This window comes from Malus sylvestris, chromosome 16, assembly GCF_916048215.2.
Source record: "Malus sylvestris chromosome 16, drMalSylv7.2, whole genome shotgun sequence".
Classification (NCBI taxonomy): Eukaryota; Viridiplantae; Streptophyta; class Magnoliopsida; order Rosales; family Rosaceae; genus Malus; species Malus sylvestris.
The window spans coordinates 34,356,583-34,377,527 of NC_062275.1; the positions used below are offsets into that span (position 1 = coordinate 34,356,583).

The 20,945-nt window shown below is 37.2% G+C and overlaps 2 protein-coding genes and 1 long non-coding RNA gene across 4 annotated transcripts; 1 reads left to right on the top strand and 2 right to left on the bottom strand.

Moving 5' to 3' along the window:
* The first annotated feature begins 9,549 nt into the window (after positions 1 to 9,549).
* LOC126607231 (uncharacterized) lies at positions 9,550 to 10,460 on the top strand. Its single transcript, XM_050274751.1, has 2 exons — positions 9,550 to 9,879; positions 9,972 to 10,460. The coding sequence occupies exons 1-2, from the start codon at positions 9,858 to 9,860 to the stop codon at positions 10,262 to 10,264; spliced, it is 315 nt and encodes a 104-aa protein (XP_050130708.1). The 5' UTR covers positions 9,550 to 9,857; the 3' UTR covers positions 10,265 to 10,460.
* Positions 10,461 to 10,727: 267 nt separating this feature from the next.
* LOC126607230 (probable ADP-ribosylation factor GTPase-activating protein AGD9) lies at positions 10,728 to 16,635 on the bottom strand. Its single transcript, XM_050274749.1, has 7 exons — positions 16,401 to 16,635; positions 16,099 to 16,217; positions 14,356 to 14,791; positions 13,973 to 14,239; positions 12,828 to 12,953; positions 11,286 to 11,387; positions 10,728 to 11,154 (listed from the first exon to the last, which is right to left on the bottom strand). Exons 1-7 carry the CDS (start codon positions 16,467 to 16,469, stop codon positions 11,047 to 11,049), a joined length of 1,227 nt encoding a protein of 408 aa, XP_050130706.1. The 5' UTR covers positions 16,470 to 16,635; the 3' UTR covers positions 10,728 to 11,046.
* On the bottom strand, positions 15,035 to 16,092 carry LOC126607232 (uncharacterized). Of its 2 annotated transcripts, XR_007617534.1 has the most exons (3): positions 15,708 to 16,092; positions 15,446 to 15,554; positions 15,035 to 15,273 (listed from the first exon to the last, which is right to left on the bottom strand). It is a non-coding gene; the product is annotated as an uncharacterized LOC126607232 (long non-coding RNA). The 2 variants fall into 2 exon arrangements; XR_007617533.1 differs by having other exon boundaries at positions 15,035 to 15,554.
* Positions 16,636 to 20,945: the final 4,310 nt, after the last annotated feature.

A 20,945-nucleotide genomic window follows, 5' to 3' on the forward strand; every position in this document is an offset into this window, starting at 1 on the left:
GGAATTGCAACATCGCCAAAGAGCAAAGCTTCGCCGTACAATTCCAATCCAGTTCAAGATTAAAGCTGTGGAAAGTCAACAAGATCAACTATCTCCAAAAACCAGATTTGCGTTCTTAAACTCTACTATGTCTGGTTTTTACTTTGCCATATTTGTCATGTTTATTTTTCGTTTGTTATTTGCTTGTTTTTGGTGTGAGTTTATACTTGAAACATTGAGGACAATGTTTGATTTAAGTGTGGGGGGGTAACCATTGTTTTGCATAAAATTCGTAGGAGTTTATCACCCATTACTTCTAATGTTGTACCTTGCTCTTTTAAGTGTTTTCAAGCTGTTTTGGAGTGTTTCAGTGTGTTTTGACATAAAAATCCAAAAATCTCATAAAAATTTGAAAAAAAATTGTTTTGAAAAACCCAAAAAGAGTTGTTTTTGTTTGTTTATTTTGTGTCTTAGGGTACCTTCCAACACAATGATGAGGATTTGGTTTTTAATTACATGACTGTTAAAGAGAATTATAAACATGGATGAAAGTTTGATATGCTCTTTGGTTTATACTTGGTTGTAGTTATAATTTATGAATTCACATGCAATCATAAAGGAAAAATTAGTTTTTGTAACATGCTTGAAGAAAGGAACTCAAACAAACGCTACAACCTTGTGAGACTTGAGCATAAACGTTATTTGGAGAGTTGATAATCTGTGCATTATTGTTTTCTAAGTCGTTGCATGATCTCATTATTCTTTGCTTGGTTACTACTTAGAAGGCGTTTCATCATTTAGTTCCAAATGCTAGAACTCATGCCCATTTCATTCAAAGCATGATATTGATTTGCATAACACATATTCAAGATGAAGTTGTGTAGTTACCACCACCAAAGCCAAATTGCCTTGTATCCTACTTCATCATTTGTTTAAGTTAACCCCATTGAGCCTTGTTAGCCTACGTTCTTTGTTAACCCACGTTATCCTCACCTAGCCTAGATTAGGACCATCCATACCCTTGTTCTTAAAGCATAGTAAAGCATGATTCAAATTGAATTCCTTGTAATTATGTATGGCAGAAAATAAGTGTGGGGGAAGTGTTTCTCATGTAAGTAGTAGGCCATAGGCACGGGTGGAAAGAAAAAAAAAAAAAAAAAAGAGTTGAATTTGACCCGAAGAGTTGTTTAAATCTTTCCCTTACGTCTAAAAGTTGATTTCTGCAATCTAAGTGAATTCTAAGTTCAAGTTCATTATTTTATTTGCTATTGCTTTAAGAACATTTGTTTTCCCTTACCTTCATTTGTTAGCCATCACCCCAAGCCCCGTTACAACCCTTAACTTCATCTTGAGTGTCATGCGTTTAAATATGTGGAGTTTGAAATTGATATGAGCATATGGTGTCACTGGTTCTCGCATCTAAGTAGTAGCATTCCATTCATGAGATCATATCTAAACATGCTCCAGAAATCGCTTTCTTTGTAATACATATATGTGAGCGTTCGTTTTCATGTTTACATCAATCTTCTCACATATGACTAGTATAGGGTGTGTAGTTAGAAATCTGAGTCAAAATTGAGTGCATACTTTGTAAGGACTTGAGCGAACTCTCTAACGGCATGTTACTACATTCAAAACATTGTTTTAATTGATTAATGTGAACAAGTAAGTAGTGACTATGATTAAGTATGTGCTTAAGTGTAGAGATGACTCAAATCTGTGGGGATGATAATCTTTAACATGTCATGTGCATTGGAAATCCCTGAGGCAAATGTTGGAAGGTTTAGGTTGTGTTGTATTTGTTTCGTTTCGTTTTATTTCTTTGTTTGCTCGAGGACTAGCAAAGCTAAGTGTGGGGGAATTTGATAGGAGCATATTTATGCGACTTAGTTGGCTTGTTCTTGTGCATTTATGTCGTGTTTCCTTAGTTATTTTAATGTTTAAAGTCATTTTCGTTTGTTTTCAGATTTTAAGGACAAAGTAGGCAAGAAGATGCATTTTGGAGCATTTTGGAGCAAAATGGAGCTTGGAATGCATGTCACATATTTGGAACCAAGGTTTGGACGAAATTGAAGACTTAAAGAGGCTAAGAATGTGAAGAATTAGTGTACAAAGGATCATGAACTCAGCCACAAAAGGACACACATCCTTGCCATGCAATCCACATAGCATTCCCTTTGGATTCCCATGCATGCTTAATCATCCTTGTCCCCTAAAATATTTCTGATTTCATGCCTCAATACACTCAATTATCACACTCAATTGCTGCATACCTCTTGTTCCCTTCACCCATCAGATTTCACAACCATTCCATGCACCAATTGATGCTCCATCATCCACATTTGGGATCCAATGCCTTGTGCAACACATGTTGCTGCACCTTTAACTAATTTTTGAAACATTTCACCTCCCCTTTTCATTTCCATGCAATGAACACAATCATTCATGCTCCCTAGCTGAAATACCACTCCATTTTACCCTCCATACTTTGCATCATTGCTCCATTTTCATCCTTGGACCATTGCACACCACAAATTCACCCTCCTTGCTGTGCATTTCCCCACTGCCTAATCTGATTCTCTAGGGTTTTTGGGGCCTATATATACATGTTTACAACCCTTGGCAAAGGGTTGAACCTCCCATATTCATCATTCATGCAGAAAATTCGTCAATACTCACCCTAGGCAGCAAAACACCCCAAAAACACCATTCTAGTGCCAAAAAAACATAACAGCCACTCCACCTTATTCCACCATCTTTGCTGAGTTCTCTACCACCCTCCAACCATCAAACACTCCTCCACACTCACCCTAAACCTTTCCATACCATTCCCCATCCATTTTACACCATAAAACTACCCAAAACCTGTCCATAACCCAATCTGCTGCAAGCAAGGGAAAGGAGGAATCTTGGATGCACTTGCTGCCAAGTTGGAGCATTCTAGGTGTTTTCTTTCTTTGGATTTTAATGTCTAATTCATGTAATCTTTGTTTTGCTTTAAGTATGATTGGCTAATTTCGTTTTTGGCTAAGGGTGTATTCAAAACCATGATTATATATGTGAAATGAGTTGATTACTTCCAGTTATTGTTACATAAGTCGTGAATACAATTTGCTTAACCATTTGATTTAGAACTTATTCTTGTATGTTGATTGAGAGTGCACGCTTAATTTGCATGCTTGAATTTGATGCTAGGATATAAATTTGTTTCACCTAATCGTTATGAATTTATATTCGTAAGTAGTGAAGGTCGCTAGTCACGATCGTGTTAAGTAGATTCCTGGCAAGAGTATCATGCTTTTCATAGTTACGAATGCCTTGTCGATGCTTATGATTTCCAAAGAACGTAATGATTCTAACTTGTGTCTTTATCATGCTGTTCATATAAAGAACTTGTTAGGAATAATTTGTTTGCGATGCATATTCATCCAATTCAATGATGCTAGGGAAATCTGAAGGTTAATTTAAGCGGACCTAATTAACTTGGAGTGTTGAGGTTCATAACTTATTCAATTGATAACTGGAAATCGATTTAGGTTGCATATATTTCATGTGTGGAGAAGAACCCCTTAGCCATTCCATCATCCATTGATTCTTCATAACTTTGTATTACAATCTGTTCTCTTACAATCTGCCATTTAAGTTTATTTTCGTCCAAATCAAATCCCCAATTATTTTGAATTCCTAGATTAATTGGAAAGTGTGTTGGTTTATGTTTTTAAGTGTTTTGGTACAAGTTAAAACCCAAATTCATCCAATTTGATGCTTTGTGTTCAAAACTGCCCAGAAAGTGGTTTTTAGGCAGTTTTGAGTGTTTGGTTGCTGTTTTGATTCTTTTGGTTCGTTTTAGTGTTTTAGAGTTTAGTTTTGCATTTTTTGAGTCTAATCTAGTGCTTTAAACTTTGTTTTTACATTTCTAAGTCAGTTTTCAAGTGTTTAGCAATCCCTCCTAATCCCCGGTCTAGAACGATCCCTATTTACATACTTTGCTACAATTGATAAAAAGAGGGTTTAATTTTGTGTGTTAACTTATTTTTCACATCACAAGAGTGTGAAGCTTTCTACGAGTTGTAGTGTTTGCATTATTACAGAGGGGAAATGTCTGAAGCAGATGCAAGAGGGCTGAATAGCTTGATCTTTGTATGCCATACACTGAAGTTGTTGTTGGCTTGCAATAAGACTTTGTTGGTGACTATAACTCTTGTTGGGCATAAGTGATCCCCTAGTTGAGTTGTCAAGCTTGAGGGTTTTGATTATTTGTGAATGTTAAGAGTTCACATGTACAAGTTATACCACTCGTCTTCTGGTAGGTGGAATGAATGGTGAGTTGCTTTCATCACTTGGTTAGTGGTACGAAGGTGAGTTTCTTCATCACCTTTCATCACATTTCATCACTTGGTTGGTGGCACGAGGATGAGTTCCTTCTTCACCTGGTTGGTGGCATGAATGGTAAGTTGTCAAATGATATTAGAGTACGGGTTGTACATTTCATCACCTGGTTGGTGGCATGAAGATGAGTTCCTTCTTCACCTGGTTGGTGGCATGAGTGGCAAGTTGCCAAATGATATTAGAGTACTGGTTGTACATTTTATCACATAGTTAGTGGCATGAAGGAGAGTATAGGTTGTACATTTCATCACTTGGTTTGTGGCATGAAGATGAGTTCCTTCTTCACCTGGTCAGTGGCATGAGTGGCAAGTTGCCAAATGATATTAGAGTACAGGTTGTACATTTCATCACCTGGTTTGTGGCATGAAGATGAGTTCCTTCTTCACCTGGTTGGTGGCATGAGTGGCAAGTTGCCAAATGATATTAGAGTACGGGTTGTACATTTCATCACCTGGTTGGTGGCATGAAGGAGAGTACGGGTTGTACATTTCATCACCTGGTTGGTGGCATGAAGATGAGTTCCTTCTTCACCTGGTTGGTAGCGTGAGTGGCAAGTTGCCAAATGATATTGGAGTACGGGTTGTACATTTCATCACCTGGTTGGTGAGAATAAGGGCATGGTGGTGAGGCACATTATAGCAAGTATCGAATACACAAAGTATGTTGAACCCTTTCGAAGCACAGTTGGCTTATGTATGGATGTGTTGGGATGTATGATGTTTATGTATGAATGTGTTGGAATGTATAATGTTTATGTTGATTGATATGAGTGATGCTTATGAATGTTTTGCTATGCATGAAAGGATCCATGCTTTTGATATGTGAACCATGTTGGTTGTAACACTTAGTATCACATACTTTTTGTCAAAGTATGCATGTTGAAGCTCTGAGTTGGAGTATAAGGGTAGGTCAGCGCAGACCAAGTGTTCCAGTGCTAGAAACACAAAAGACTCAGAAGAAGTTGTCTAAATTCCTTCTTTTTTAAATATTTGCTAAATGGCTTGTGTGACAAAAGATCTTAAGCGGTTGAGAGTCAAAACATTTGTAATGTGTATGCCTTCTTATAATAGCATTTCCTTCAGTACCTAATCCTCCATTTTGAAATAGTGAGGCTTGGCCCCATAGTCATAATAGTCGATGGTACGTTCACCCCTGGTTGTCTTGATACGAACTTTTATCCCTCTTGTTGTAATGGGCTTGCTGAGAGTAAAAATCATTCCTCTTACCAAGAGATAGATATGTTTGGGGACTTAGCGAGTAGCTAAATGAGGCAGGAGATGATGTAATGGGTGTCTGAATGGACAATATCTCCTCACTTGGTAGAACTTGACTTCCACTTCCCATTTGTTAATAAGAGTTAACCATATGGGGGTTCCCTTGGTATGTCCTTACTTTGGCGGAGGCGTGGTTGTAAGCTTGTGCCATCACCTCATAGTAAGTCTTCCAAATGTTGACATTGATCATGTACTTGAAGAAACAATCACGTACGCCTGCCGTGAAGGCATTAAGGGCGGTCTTGTCATCTACCTCAGCAAACGAGAATACTCATAGCTGAAGCGACCGGCATACTCTTGTAGTGACTCGTCAAGCTTATGGCGAATAGTGTACAAGTTATCTGGATAATGCAAGTGATCGGTCTCGAAGATGTGTTGAGAGACAAACAGTTTTCTCAATTCCTCAAATGAGTTTACTGTCTCAGGTGGAAGACGGCAATACCAATTTAGAGTTCCGCCAGAGAGGGTGGAGGGGAAGAGAAGACATCGCTCTTCGTCAGTGTGCATCTGATATGCCATGGTGGACTCAAAGAGGTTAAGGTGTTCAATTGGGTCCTCCCTTCCAGTATAGAGTTGTAAACCAAGCTTTTGTTTTGTCTTTGCTTGAAAGGGGGTGTCGAGGATCCTTCTTGTGAAAGGGCCAGGCCTGGGTTGGTTCCAGTCAGGTATCTCGACCTGACGTTCGGCCTTCAACTCGTTTACTTCCTCAATGAGCTGTAGGACAAAGGGGTCCTGAGTGGAGTCATGTACCACTGAAATTTTCTTTCGTAAGTCTCCATTGCCTCTTGGAAATAGGAAAGTTTGAGCAAGGGCATGTGGTTTTTTCTTGGACTCACCGTACTGACTTATAGGGCGAGTCTGTCGGAATACCTCAGAATCCCCCGTACCTTCATGTTCCTCTGGGACCTGTCGTTCCTTCCCTAGATTGGCAGCTAGCCTGGGTTGTGGGAGGGGACCAAGTCTTTCAGAAACCCTTGGGTCATTGATCTTCAAGTATATGTGGAGGGGATTCTCTCAACGTTGCTTTAGGAAGTCTCGGCAGTCACGATAAACAGCTTTCGATCCTTCCAACCCTTATGCAAAGAGGTGTCTTCCTCCACTTCTTCTACTTTGAGTCGAAGCATCTGGGTTGAAAGAAGTCTCATGTTGATCAATGTTTTGATGATTAGCTCGCTCATCATCAGGTACGAAGGGAGGTGACCCTCCGTGTTGGGGGCACCCAGATGATGGTTAATGTCCACAGGGGCAACGAGCTCGCGTGTTTGGGTACGCCTAGTTTCGTGGAGCGTCTCAAAGAGCTTCTCATACTGCTCCTAGAGGACCTCATTCTTCATTGTTATCTTGTTGTTCTAAGCTTCTAGCTCATCGACTTTAGCTTGAAGAGTAACCCTCTTCCCTTCCTTCTTTCGTTACTTCGCACTAGGTGCAAGAGGGGTGTCATTCTGTGTACTGTGGCTTCTTTCGCTCCCCATGTTGGAGAGGGATGCCTGGTCAAAAGAGAGTGTACGAATGGTGGAAACTAGCTTGGCAAAGCTGAAGAGAGTGGGGATAAGTGACATTCCCACAGACGGCGCCAAATGTTGATGCATAAAATCAGCGAGGACTTTGGTACAACAGAAAGTGTTAAGTTTGTGACCTTCGCTAGATTGCTCCGGTCACTAGTGTGGATAAGTAAGTAAATGGATAGGGATAGGTAAGCAAACACAAGATGTACGTGGTTCACCCAGATTGGCTACGTCCACGGATTAGAGGAGTTCTCATTAATTGTGAAGGGTTTACACAAGTACATAGGTTCAAGCTCTCCTTTTGTAAGTAAAGCTTGGAGACAAAACATTCCTGGTAGTGCTTGTGATAAGATTATTGGTTATCTGGGGACATTTAAGTTTCTGGTTAGAAATTGGAATAAAGATGTGTTTGAGAATTTATTTGAAAAGAAGAAATGTCTCCTATGAGACCTGAATAAAGTTCAGCAAAGGGATTATGAATGTTTCTGATCCAAGTAATCTCTTTGATAAAGAACTAGAGATAAAAAAAATTAAAAAAAAAACAAGCTGAGTGAAGTGTTAAAGAATGAGTAAATTTTTTGGGCCCAAAAAGTTAGAACTGACTAGTTACAGCTTGGAGATAAGAACACTAAATATTTCCAAACAGTGGCCAAATAAGAAGAAGAAGAAATGAAATTAATAAAATGAAAGATAACCAAGGAAATTGGTGGTGGGAGGGTGATGGTTTGGAGAGAGTATTTGTGGATGATTTTAAAAATAGGTTATCTGCTTCTAACATGCCTTCCCCAGGAGTTTTTGATAAATTCATTGATATTATTGATCCTTGTATAAGTGCTGAGCAAAATGGCAGGTTAAATAGCCTTATCATTGAAAGTGAGGTGGTTGATGCTGTTAAAAGCATTGGTGCTTTGAAAGCACCAGGACCGGATGAAATTCATGCTTCTTTTTATCAAAATTGCTGGGATCTTGTTTGTCCCTTGGTAGTTAATTTAGTTAGGGACTTTTTCAACAATGGTTCAAGTCTTAGACTGATTAATCATACTAAAATTGCTCTTATCCCTAAAGTGGAGAAACCTGAGGTGGTTTCTAGCTTTAGACCGATTAGCCTATGTAGTGTCACATTCAAAATTATTACTAAAATATTGGTGAGTAGAATTAAGCCTTTATTAAATAGGTGCATTTCCAAGAACCAGGGAGCTTTTGCTCAGGAAGATCCATTTAGGGCTCATGAAGCGTTTTCCTCTTTTAAATGTAAAAATGGTGCAATGGCTATTAAACTAGGCCTTGAAAAGGCCTATGATTTCCTCAGTTGGAATTATATTAAAGCTGTGCCTGTTAAATTTGGTTTTAATGATCATTGGATCAAGCTTATCATGGAATGTATTACTTCGACATCCTTCTCTATCCTTATGAGTGGTAAGTCTCATGGTTATTTTTGTCCTTCCAGAGCTATTAGGCAAGGAGACCCTCTATCTCCTTATATTTTTATCCTTTGTATGGAACCTTTGATTAGACATTTAGATAAAATTGGAGAATCTTCTAAAAGTAATGTTGGCTTGTTGACTGCCCCTCGAGGTTTTAGAACTACAAATATGATGTGTGTAGACGATTGTCTAATTTTTGCAAAACCACTAGTACTGCAGCCAAGAATATTGCTAAGATGCTAGATAATTTCTCTCATGCCTCAGGTCAAAAGATAAATTTTCATAAGTCTTCTCTTTATTTTTCAAATAATACGCTTAAACATACCAAGAATGATATTGTTAATATTCTAGTGATCCAACATAAAACCATTATTGGTAGGTACCTAGGCATTCACAATATCATTTTCTGGAAGGATCAAGTTAATGCAAAGGAGCTTATAATCAAGATTAAAAATAAACTTTCTGGTTGGAAGGCAAATACCCTTTCTAAAGTTGGAAGGCTAACTCTTATAAAAGCTAATTTATTAGGTGTCCCCAACCATACTATGGGCTGGTTTGGTATTGATGTGCTTTGAAAAAAAACTGCTGTGAGAATAAGCAGTTGTGCTGTGAGAATAAACGACTGTGAAATAAATCAACAGAGTGTTTGGTAAACTTTTTTGTAAAAGTGCTTTTGGAAAAAAAAAAAAAAAAAAACAGTCTGATAGTGGGTCTTTTCATTAAAGTAGCACTGTAGCTCCGTGTGCTTTGAAAAGAAGCCAGTTTTCCAAAGCTGCAAATAACAGCTTCATCTTTTTCCTTTGATTTCAGCTTATTCTCACAGCAGCTTCCAAAATAAGCCCTTTTTTTTTCAGTTTACCAAACACCTAAAACTCTCACAGCTTTTTTTCATGGGTGCTTTTTTTTTAAGCACCTCACTCCCAAACCACCCCTATGTCTTGTTTTAACTGTCCTGAGAGAAAGTTACAAATGCTATTGATAGGGAAAGCAGGAATTTTCATGGGGTAAAGATTGAAAGCTTGTCCTTGTGGCTTGGAATAAATCGTGTAGTTCTAAGGAAAAGGAAAATGGGGGATTAGGTATTAGGAAAAGTGTTCATTTTAAATCAATAGTGTTCATTTTAAATCAATCTCTCCTCTTTAATGACTGGCTAAATGCTCTAGCTGTCAAGAGTGATGAAGGTTTATGTGATCTTAGCAAAGCTTTACTAATTTGCTGGCAAATTTGGAAAGAGAAGAATCTGGTTGTGTTCCAAATTTGGAAGAGACTTCATCATTGCCAACAGCATGGTTCCTGAAGGTTGTCATGGTATGAGGTCTCCACCGCCCTCCTCTATCCGGTTGTCCCCTCCAAATCCTGGTTTTTGTTAAACTTAATTTGATGGCTCGGTGGTGAATCAGGTGCTGCTGCTGGATTTATGATTAGAAATGAGAAAGGGGAGCCTATTATTGTGGGAGCTAGATTTATAGGTCAGAATACTATCTCTATTGCGGAATGTCTAGCTTTACGGGATAGTTTGTGGATGGCAAGGTCTAAGGGTTTGTCTCGTATTGTGGTGGATGGTGATTTGAAGCTGGTGATTGAGGCCATCCATGGAGCTTATAACCCCCCTTGGAGATTGAAGTCCATCCTGGAGGAAATTCGCTGGCTTGCTGGTTTTCTTTTAGGACATTTGTTGGAAACCTGTCTTTAGGGAAGCCAAGTTTCTGGCAGATGCTATAACTAGTAGCGGTTACTCTGTTGGTGATTTTCATGTATGGGATAGAACTCTTCCTTTGGCTACTTGTCAAGCCTTCTTGTTTGATTGTACCCAAACTGGATGCCCTAGGGGCTTTTCTCTTTAATAAAGTCATTTTCTATTAAATAAATATATTAAATAAAATAAAGAATCTGTCGTAGAGGCTTTTCTCTTTAATAAAGTTCCTTTTCTATCAAAAAATAATAATCCGGCATGTCGTGTAGCTTTGTGTCATATTCGGCAAGGTACCTATATTTTAACTTGTACATGTAACTGCTTTGACACTTATCTTGTCTTCGTGTTAATGTTTCATCAAATTGCACATATCTTGTATTAGTGTCAATTCGTAGTGTCGTGGGATGTTAATAAATTGCATGCTGCCATCCCTTGTATAACGCAGCCTTCAACGACACGTTCCTTGCAAGGAACCCGTATTCGAGATTGAATTAAAATTGGGTAGGGACAAATTCACAGTTTTAAGAGAATACAGTATTCTCGCGTTGCTCGCTTGACACAAAGCAGTAATGTTACGGTGGTTTACAAAAACAAGAGCACATATACTCCACAATCTCAGAACAATAATAGTTTCCTGTTCTACGAAAAAAATCACCCGCCAACCCGCCACTCTTAGGCCTCGAGAATTTTCGTCAAGTCTTGCCTTCTTTGAAAGAATTTCATCAACCCCTCCTTGCAATCCCTACATACGCTTTAACAAATGGACACACAGCATATCAACATCACAGGATTCTGTCCTGAAGATCCGTCATTAAATTGGACGCCAAGGAACTAAGCTTCTTCCCGGTCTCTCCCGCGATATTCGTTAAGGAAGAGAGATCCTGTTGTGCCTGGAAAGGATCACCCACCGATTAAACCCAAATTAATTAAACAAAACTCAGGATGGAAATTCAAAAGCAAAGACATACAACACAAAAAAACGACCGGCAAAGTTTATTGTCTACCAGTGCAAGGCATATACCTGAAACGACAGTCGGTTGATTAGGTCGCTTGCAGTAAGATCAATAGCTGAATTATCTCCCCTGTCACCAAATAGATCAGCGCTGGAGATGGCTGCAGAACCCTGGATGTAGAAGGACAATTGTGTTATCAACTGCTAAATTCATTCTCTTAGATTTCTCACTATCTCAGCATATCAAATATATTGGCAATTTGGTATTGACTTTCAATGCTAAAGTTTCACACGAAAGTTTTATAACTTCAAGCACTCCCAAATGTCATGTCCAGACATGAAAAATAAGCATAAGATATGTAAAAATTTAATCAAACCATGTGATCATCTACAAGAGTGGGTCATCAAAAACACAAATAGATTTCCTTTTAATGAGGAAGGGAGATCGTATAACTGGTACAGATTGCAAATTACCAGGAAGAGCCTACTAGATGGTGGATCTAAAAGGAGAAAAACAAGTCACTTTCAAGGAGAAAGTACTCGGCCAATGCACTAGAGATACAGATGGTAACGTTGGCCAAATGTGGGATTTCATGGCTAGCTGTATCCAAAAAGTTGCAAAAGGGGTATTTGAAGAGGCCGTTTTGCTCCACATCAAAAGAAATCTTGATGGTGGAGGGAGGAGGTACAGGAAAAGGTTAAGGTTAAGAAAGAACATTGTAAAGCCTTACACAAGAATAGAACCGATGAAAACTTTGAGAGGTATAAAAGATCGAAGGAGGAGGCAAAGAAAGGATGAGAATGAAAATGTTTTAACTACAGAGAACGCGGTTATAGGCAGGAGAGCTTATTTTCATAATATTTTCAATGAAAGACACGAAAGGAGTACTTCTTTGGGTGAGTTGGGTAACTCAGAAGGGTGTAAAAATAACTTCTTCTATCGCCGAATCAGGAAAGAGGAAGTGGTTGTAACTTTGAAAAAAATTAAGCATAGAAAAGATGGGTCCCGAGCGCATAAGCTCCGAATAGAAAATGTGATTATGGGACAAAGGCTCAAGGTGAAAGGGGTAAAGGAAGACTTAAGAAGACTTAGAGACTTTAAAAAAAAGACATGGAGTACTTGGAACTAATAGAAAACTTGGCACAACACCAAGTGCAGTGGCATTCTAGGATTCAAGCAGTCGGCCCCACTTAATGGTATAAGGCTTTATTGTTGTTGTTTTTGTATTCATTTTGTTTAATAAAACGGCAAAACATGGATTCATACTACAGCCAACCACTAAGTGGGATAAAGCTCTGTTGTTGTTGTTATTGTAATGTAAAAGTATGTAGGCGTACCATGTGTGCTTACTCACTATCTCACTATGGTAGTTACCAATAAAAAATCTAAACTAATTTGCATCTCACAGACGCTTTAATATTCAAAAGACAATTTACTTTGGTTTTATGTTTTCCCTAGGATATATATACTTTGCCAATATGAGGTCTAGCTGACCAAGAGTAGTAAGATGACTTCAACCAGAAAGAAAGAAAAAAAAAACAGAGATGTGGTACCATAATTCAAAAGAAGCACATGAATATGAACATGGTATTATAATAGTAATGACACACCGAGAACTTCTGCAAGGAGGTTTGAGCATCAACATCAGCAGATCTGCTTTGGTCACCAAAAAATTGTGCGGAAGAGATAGATTTTGCATTTGTGAATTTCTTTCTTGCTTCATCAGACTCTTGAATCTGAAAAACAATAAAACCTGAATGTTTAACGAAAAAATAACATGAACAGAAATGAACACTGGTTTTCAGAGTGTTCTGAACCATGACATAACTAAGTCTTCACATGTCACAAATTTATTCTTATAGGTGTCTCTAGGAATCAATATCCAAGTGCAAAAGGCCAATTGCAAACATCCAAAAGAGCGAACAATATAAGACAATTTTTAGATTGAGGAAACCACCAACAGTATACATTCTTCTGAAGAATATATGCGTTTTAAATTTTCCTGAACAGGTTTATAGTTAACACAATCTCACAAGGCACACTTTATTTCCACATATAATATAGCAGAGCCAAGTCAGCTGGACTGGTTAGTGTCATGCGAGGATTGCATATTCCAACCGTCATAAGAAATTTATTCTGAATGTAACTCTACTATTCAATAAACAAGGACTTACCATTTGAGGTATATGGTTTGCTGCTTAAAAACAACATAGAACGGGGAATGGATAAAAAAAGAGCACTCCTCACCAAGCATCAATGAGCCAGTTAAAGTAACATAAAGAATAATCTCATTCACCTCGTTAAAGATCATACTCTGCCTATTTGTCTTGAAATCATCTCTTACTTTTGTATCAGAATAAAAAAGAATAGATTTGTGCCTGACTATTGTTTCGCTTCGCTTCCTAGGAATATAGTGCCTGTCTATTTTCTTCTTTCCTCAACAGGATGATAGGAAAAGTTTAACCTGTCTGGTTGTCTTAAATTTATCACCGACACTTCTAAATCATGTCAACTCGTTGCTCCTGGTCTGATAGTGAAACATGTATCAAAGGACTTGGGCACATAAAAAATTTGCATGGTGAAACATGTATCTAAGGAATTGGGCACATGACATTTTTTAAATTGCATACGCTAAATCCACAATTTAGGGCTTGTAAGGAACCTTTATATAATAATCAAGTGACACGGAAACAGAAATAGCTCCATCACTTGTGAGGTATCTGAACTAGTTCTTGTGAGAAAACAACTAACTTACTTGAACTTTTGAGGTATTTGAACTAGTTTTCTTGGGAAAGTTACTGTCCATTCCAAAATCTGCAAAGAAATTTGATGACTTTGGTGGAGCAATATGGCTAATTACATGAGCGCCAGTGGGATTTGTCTCAGTATTTTGGACAATTTCTACATACTCAAAGCGAGATGCAAAGGATGATCCAGCTGTTGGAGTGCTGTTAGTTGAGGAAGACACTGGCAGTGGGACAACTGGATCTTCAGGTTTCTGAGCGTACAGGCTTTCATTTGGCTGCATTTGATAAAGTTAAGAGAGAGGACTTCAGGTTAACATATAATCAAATAAGAAACAGAATTCAAAGATACTACTATGAATAATCTACCCCAATTTAAGTAAGCAATCACAACCTTTGTAGTAAGTTTGCGAGCACCAAGCCCCCCAGTCTTCCCAATTTTCTTAGCACCACCAAGAGGCTTCTTAACAGTACTGGTAACATATGTATGGGGGGCTTTCTGGGAAGCAGCGATTTCAAGCGTTTCTTTCCTTGCTATAGAGTTCTCTTTTGGAGCTTCCTGGGTCTTAACATCAAGAATCCCATTAGATGCTTGTCCTGACTGAGATGTAACAGGTGATGGTGGAAGACCTGCCTCTTCTGCCATACTTTTGACAACTTCTTTAGAAAGTATTTGCCTATACAACTCGGCAGCTCTTGATGTATACTTAGCCTCAATTTTGCCTCCATCCGTCCATCCATGCTGCTTAAAGAAAACTTGTGCACGGTTGTTTCCCCCGAAGCTCATTGTTCTCAGCTGTTCAGGAGTCCACGAGTCTAAATTTGTAGATCTATAAAAGGTTAAAAACAAATGTAAGACACTTGTCATTGCCTTCATTGTTGATTTGACAATTATTTTAAAGAAAAATCTAAATAAGAATGTCAATATGATAAATTATCAAATAAAATCTTGTTAAAATTTAAATAATCTAACATCAAATTGATTTCAACCTCAAATAATTGAAAAATAAACAATCTTTCAGTTGTACTTTGCATTATGAAGACAAAATATATATTAAAAAGTAACTTAGATGTAAACTTAGAAAGTTAGAATCATTAAATAGGGAAATAAGATTTTAACAATTTGATGGAAATAAAATCTGAAATCAGACTATCAGATCCACCCATGATGGTGCTGTATTCTTATTTCTTAGCAAGCCTAACGTTGGAATGTGGAAGATTTGTCTCTCTAATTGCCAAGCTTGCTGCCTTGATCCCAAACAAACCAAAGACTAGGAAGCTTTGATGTCCTTAAGGCGAAGATTCCCCCGTCCTTAACAACAAGAGGAGCAACTATTAAGACATTTCTATGCAAGCATTGTATATTGCACAACACTAGATAAGATTTGCCAATGAACAACTGTGGCCATCACTCTATTGGCCATTGACTAGAAATTACATTAAAAAACTAAACGGAGATTTTAAGGTTAAAACATGAAGCTAACCTTTTCTTATAACCTTAACGTCTTATTCATTGCTAGAGCTAGTCTGCAATTTACTATCACCATACAGGGAAAAAGCAAAAAGGCTTGCTTATTCAAACCAAAATTCCTCCTTCAAATTAGGAGCAGGAGCAAAGATTTCCAGAAAAAAAGCAGAGCGGCCAAGTAAGTCAGAAAGTAACAATCAACAAAAGCATATGTTATTGCAGAAACATCCAGAACGACAACAACAATGCATTCTGAATTACATAAAACTAAAAGGTACCTGGTATTTGTTTGTTTGTGTATCTGCAGTTTCTTGTCTACTTTTGCATATTTCAGAACAATGCATGTGACAGTTTATGGTTTCTAGAATAAAGGATGATCTTGTGCACTATGGACAATGCAACACCCTCAATTCCATTCGATCAAATGTGCATCGAGTCACCAAATTCCTAAGATTTAATTAATGAAACAAACTATTGCTTGGATCCCCAACATTCAGGCTACATGCATCAACCCCTTCACCGTGTTTCCAGTTCCAAACATAAATTAGCAGCATAAATACATACATACATACATATATGTATATGTGGTGACTCCAAGCCAACACCGAAAACTTAACGAATCGAAGATTGAGAGAATTAAGAATCTGTTATTGCTATACGAAATCATACCTAACAAAGCTGATATGAACGCCGAGACTGCGATGAACGGCCGAGCAATCGATGCAGAGAAAGATCCCATATGTAACCGACGCCCAAGTCGGGTTCTTTGCATTACAATCGAAACACATCTGAACCAAATACACCACAAGATAAATTAAAAAGCAAATAAATAAAGATCTCAGCAAAGAATTCACAGATCTGAATCAGATCTCACAAACCCATATCGAATTTTTCACAAAAATTAAAAACCCATCAAAAAATTGAAAAAAAATAAATAAAAAAAAGGAAAAATGAAACTAAAGAAAACCAACCTTGTTTTCTGACCTTGCTTTCAGTTTTCTGAAAACAGCGGTCTTGTCGTTTGAGATTTCGGACGCCATTGGGAAGGCAATTCAAATCCCAGAGAAACAGAGAGAAATCAAATAAATCCGAAGAGGTGCTTCGAACACCTCCTCAGGCAAAAGAGAGAAGAGACGGAGACAAAAGGTTGAAGTGAAATCCCCAAATCGATTTTAGCTTTCTGTTTTTTGGAATTTTTATTTCGCAAAATTTTTTAAACGAAAGCATTTTATGATGCACGGTTGGACAAAATGACTAAATTACCCGGGTGTTTTTGGGGTATTTGCGGCATTCGTGCTTTGGTTATGTCGAGTGGTAATTAATGACTTGGATGAGGGTTAATTTCGAAACCAACTGTTAATGGGTGGGGAGGGGGGGGGGGGGCTTGTATAGATGGGCCAAGCTGAACCATGAGTTGTTCATTTTTAATTTAAAACGTTTTGATTTTAGGGTAAATGACATCATTGGTTAAAAAAATTAAAAAAAATTATTAGTTTTAAAATCATTGGGAGAGCTTGCCCTCCGAATGAGGTGCGACTCGACTCGACTCGAGGGATTAATCCTTGTTTGCATGCAGAAGATACCTGGATTCATCCAAAAAGTGAGATGAATAGATGAAGAGAAAATAACTTTTACTGTTTTACATATAAATATCTGTTTATAATGAGATGCAATTTGAGTTTTATCATTTTGAAATGCTACTATATAAAAATAAAAAAGAGCTTAAATGTTAAAATAGTCCTTGAGTTTTATTCATATGCCAATTTAATCCTCGTGTTTAAGTTTGGCCAAATTGATTCTTATGTTTTACTCCATCAGTTAGTGTAGTCCATTAGTGATTGGATGGGTGGGGGGCTTCGAAAGCACATGCGAGATAAGCAAGTGTTTTAGGTCTAAAACTAGGATCGGTCTAGAAAGAAAAGAGAACTCTCAACAAGCCGAAACTAATCAAGATCAATAGGAAGGCTAGTAATTTATTGACAAAGTTAGTTCATGCGACAATCTATATGGAAGGGCATTTTATTTGATGGAAAGTTTTTTTTTAGATTATCTTCGAAGAAGATGTCAAATCCTAAGTCAAATGTCATGTAATCAAATTTGAAGGTAACAAGAACGTCTAACCAAAATATCAATCTTATGTGGATTGACATATGAATTTTCATATGTCAACAAATTTGACATATGAGAAAATGTGATGTCAAATAATTTTTTAATTATTTTATTGTGTATGTCTCATCAATGCGCCAATTATAGATCTTGAAAATTTATTTTAATTGATTTCTTTTTTAAAATGGATCCTACAAATATCATTTATAACAAAAAAAAATCGGTTGGAGAAAGAGAAAATCTGACATTGCCACATCAGCCATCAAATTAACATTTGAAATTTATCTTTTGAGATCTCCATTGGAGATGCTCTTATTCTCCAACTCCGAAGTCACTTAGTACTATACCGTCTAGTGGTATTCCTTTTCACTTGTAAGTGAGAGTTCAATTCTCACAAAAGGTAAATTTCAACCACATTATTGTTAGCCCATTGTGAGGCTTAACTCACTCCCCCATCTTCTTAGGCCATCTCCAAATTATAGCCCCGTCCAAATTATAGCCATGCAAACAAAAAAAATAATAATGAACACTGCCAGGCCATATTTATATATCATCTCCAATCGAAAAGGGCTATTTTTTAGTCTCCTCAATAATTTATTGTTTTTTAAGTTTCTTCTTTAATTTTATTAGTTAATTGAATTAAACAACTATATTTATAAATGAGTAACTCTTCATATTTCTTATTTTTTATGTAATTTTACTAATTTTTCGGAATGCTATGTTTGTTTTGCTTCAAAAGAAAAATTACTTTTTTGGATAAGAGTTTAAAGAATGCGAAGAATATAAATACAATGAGGTAAGATAGTATGGAATGATGAAAATGGCGTGAGAAATGGCTTAAATATATATATATATAGGAAAAAGGATCCTAGGGATCTTCAAGCAGTAGTGTTAAATTAAAAAGTGGATGGCCATAATTAATTTGAATTCTTTCTTCCCTTTACAAAACGCCTCCCTCCCTCTTATTCATTGTCTTCTCTCTCAATCTTCACATTCTTCTCTTCACCATTTCTTACACTCCGAAAAATTAATTTCAATTATGCCCAAACAAGTCCTCCATTCCAAACACACTTATAACCTAGAAATTAAATCTCTAAACAGCGAAAACAATTAAGACCGAAGATCGTCGCTTGGGCTGTCTCCCGCAGATCGGCACTCGAACACTTGAGGAGCAGCCCTCTAAAAGAGAAGCAACGGTGACAGCGGACTTGCTAATTCAATGTTGAAAGAGAAGATAGAGAGGTGGATATTTTGATGTGAAATTGAAATCGTTTCTACTTCAAATGGTTACAGCTTTTTGATGGAAAAAGGGAAGAAAACTTCAGAAAGTTCCGAAATTTTTTTTCAACTGAAATTGAGAGAGGAAAGAGATATTGATTTGACGTGAAAACCATTAAAAAGAAGAATAAATGATTAGTCATAGGATATTCATCTAACGCCCATTATTAAATTGGTCCGCAGGCTCCGCAGGCTCCGCTTTGAAAGCTCCGAAGAGGACCTGGGCCTGAAAAAAAAAATAGATTTTTAATTTTTTTTTTTTTAATTTCATCTAAAAAATTCAATCTAACAGTTAGCTGACGTCAGCTAACATGTGTGTTGCTGACAGTTGGGCCTAGCTTTCGGGTTGGCTTCAAATGCCCAGCCTGATGGTCATGGGCTAAAGTTTGGCCCAATGGATCTCCTTTTTCCTTTGGCCTGGACCTCCATTGGAGATGATTTTTTTCTTCATTTTGGCCTATAAAAGAACATATAGCCCTATGGCCCAATCCATTGGAGGACCGAAGGGGCTACGTTTAGCCCCATCCAGATTATAGCCCTACAAAAAATTATTTTTTAATGAACAATGTCAAGCCATATCTATATACAATCTCCAACCAAAGGGGGCTATTTTTTAGCTCTCTCAATAATTTATTATTTTAAGTTTGTTCTTTCATTTATCGGTTAAATAAATTAAACTACCATATTAAATACGGTTTCAGATATATTTTGAGAGTCATTTGTCGCTAAATGTTATCTTAAGTTTCATGTTATTAAATATTTTAATTTTACATGCATGTTAACAATCTTGACATTGAAATGAGGTAATATAGTATGGAATTGTGAAAATGATGTGAGAAATGGTGTAGAAATGGTTTAGGTATTTATCGGAAAAATTAGAATTTTTAATTTTTTTTTTAAATTTTGTCTAAAGAAAACCTACATGACGTCAACTAGCAACACAGTTGGGCCTAACTTTTAGAGTTGGCTGTCTAGTTATGTTTGCCCAGCTTTCTGACCATTTGGCTATATTTTGGTCAGGCGGGTCTCAAATTTTTTGGGCCCAACCCTCAATTGGAGATGGGTTTTGTGTCAAAACAGGTTATGTTTTGGCCTATAATCCTTTGGTCGACTCGATTGGAGATGACCTTAGTGTAGATAATATCGTTTGTGTTCAAAATAAATAAATAAATCTCCCTATCATGAGGGCATGAAAGGGAAAGGATCAACAGAGAAAGCTCGGAGCTGATCGAGCGATAAAGGTGTTGGGTTTGTAGATGACATGGCTAGAGGTAGGGTGATTGATGAAAATACGAAGGTAGAGTTCATGTTCATGTGGAGTCGACTCCAATGAGGAGGGGGTGGCTATTGGGGCTATCATGGTGGTTGTGTGTTGCCTTCGATAGGGGACCGTTGAAGGGTTGGATGGGCTAGGGTTTCAATTTTTTTGTTTATAGTTTTTATTATTTCGTAATCTTTTAAGGTTTTCTTATTTTCTTTTTATTTTATCTTTTACTCTTATTTTTTATATCAATTTGAGACATATTTAAAAAAAATACAGTTATTGGATGGAAATGATCACATTGACTAATGAAGTAAAACACAAGGACGAAATCAATCAAATTAAAAATAGAGGGACTAAATTGTTAAATGGGTAAAACACAAGGACTAATTTAACATTTAGGCCAAAGAAAAATGCTCCGGTTCTGAGTTCTGGGGGTTAAGGAGGCATTTCTCCAAAGAAGTGGTATGTTATTAATTGGGTACTTTTGTTGGCCCAATTTAATATCTACACTTAACTCTTCGAAGAACCCCAACTCGAACTGAACTAGTAAATAAATTTTGGCTTATTAATTGATTTGCACCCTTAAACTCATTTAGTCCCATTTTACACTATGAAATTGGTTTTGTCTCACTTTGCCCTATGAAACTGCTATTTTTGTCTCATTTAGTTTTAGTCCACCCATTTTCATCTCTTCCATCAAATAGACGTTAAATTAAAGGATAGTATCGACATTTTATTTTTAACACCTCTTTGCCTCCAACTTACCTACTAAAAAATCCCAATTCCATTTTTGAAACTCTAGTTCAGGCCCCGTATGACACATCCTGACCTAGATCCAGGCATGCTGGCTGTCAGTGAGAGTGACGTA

Coding starts and splice junctions, on each gene's coding strand:
- LOC126607231 (XM_050274751.1), top strand. CDS start 9,858: ATGGTTCCTGAAGGTTGTCATG. Junction 9,880..9,971: donor GGTTCCTGAAGGTTGTCATG/GTATGAGGTCTC, acceptor GTGGTGAATCAG/GTGCTGCTGCTGGATTTATG.
- LOC126607230 (XM_050274749.1), bottom strand. CDS start 16,469: ATGGCGTCCGAAATCTCAAACGACAAGACCGCTGTTTTCAGAAAACTG. Junction 14,792..16,098: donor GTTCATATCAGCTTTGTTAG/GTATGATTTCGT, acceptor AACCTTTTATAG/ATCTACAAATTTAGACTCGT. Junction 14,240..14,355: donor CTCGCAAACTTACTACAAAG/GTTGTGATTGCT, acceptor TATCAAATGCAG/CCAAATGAAAGCCTGTACGC.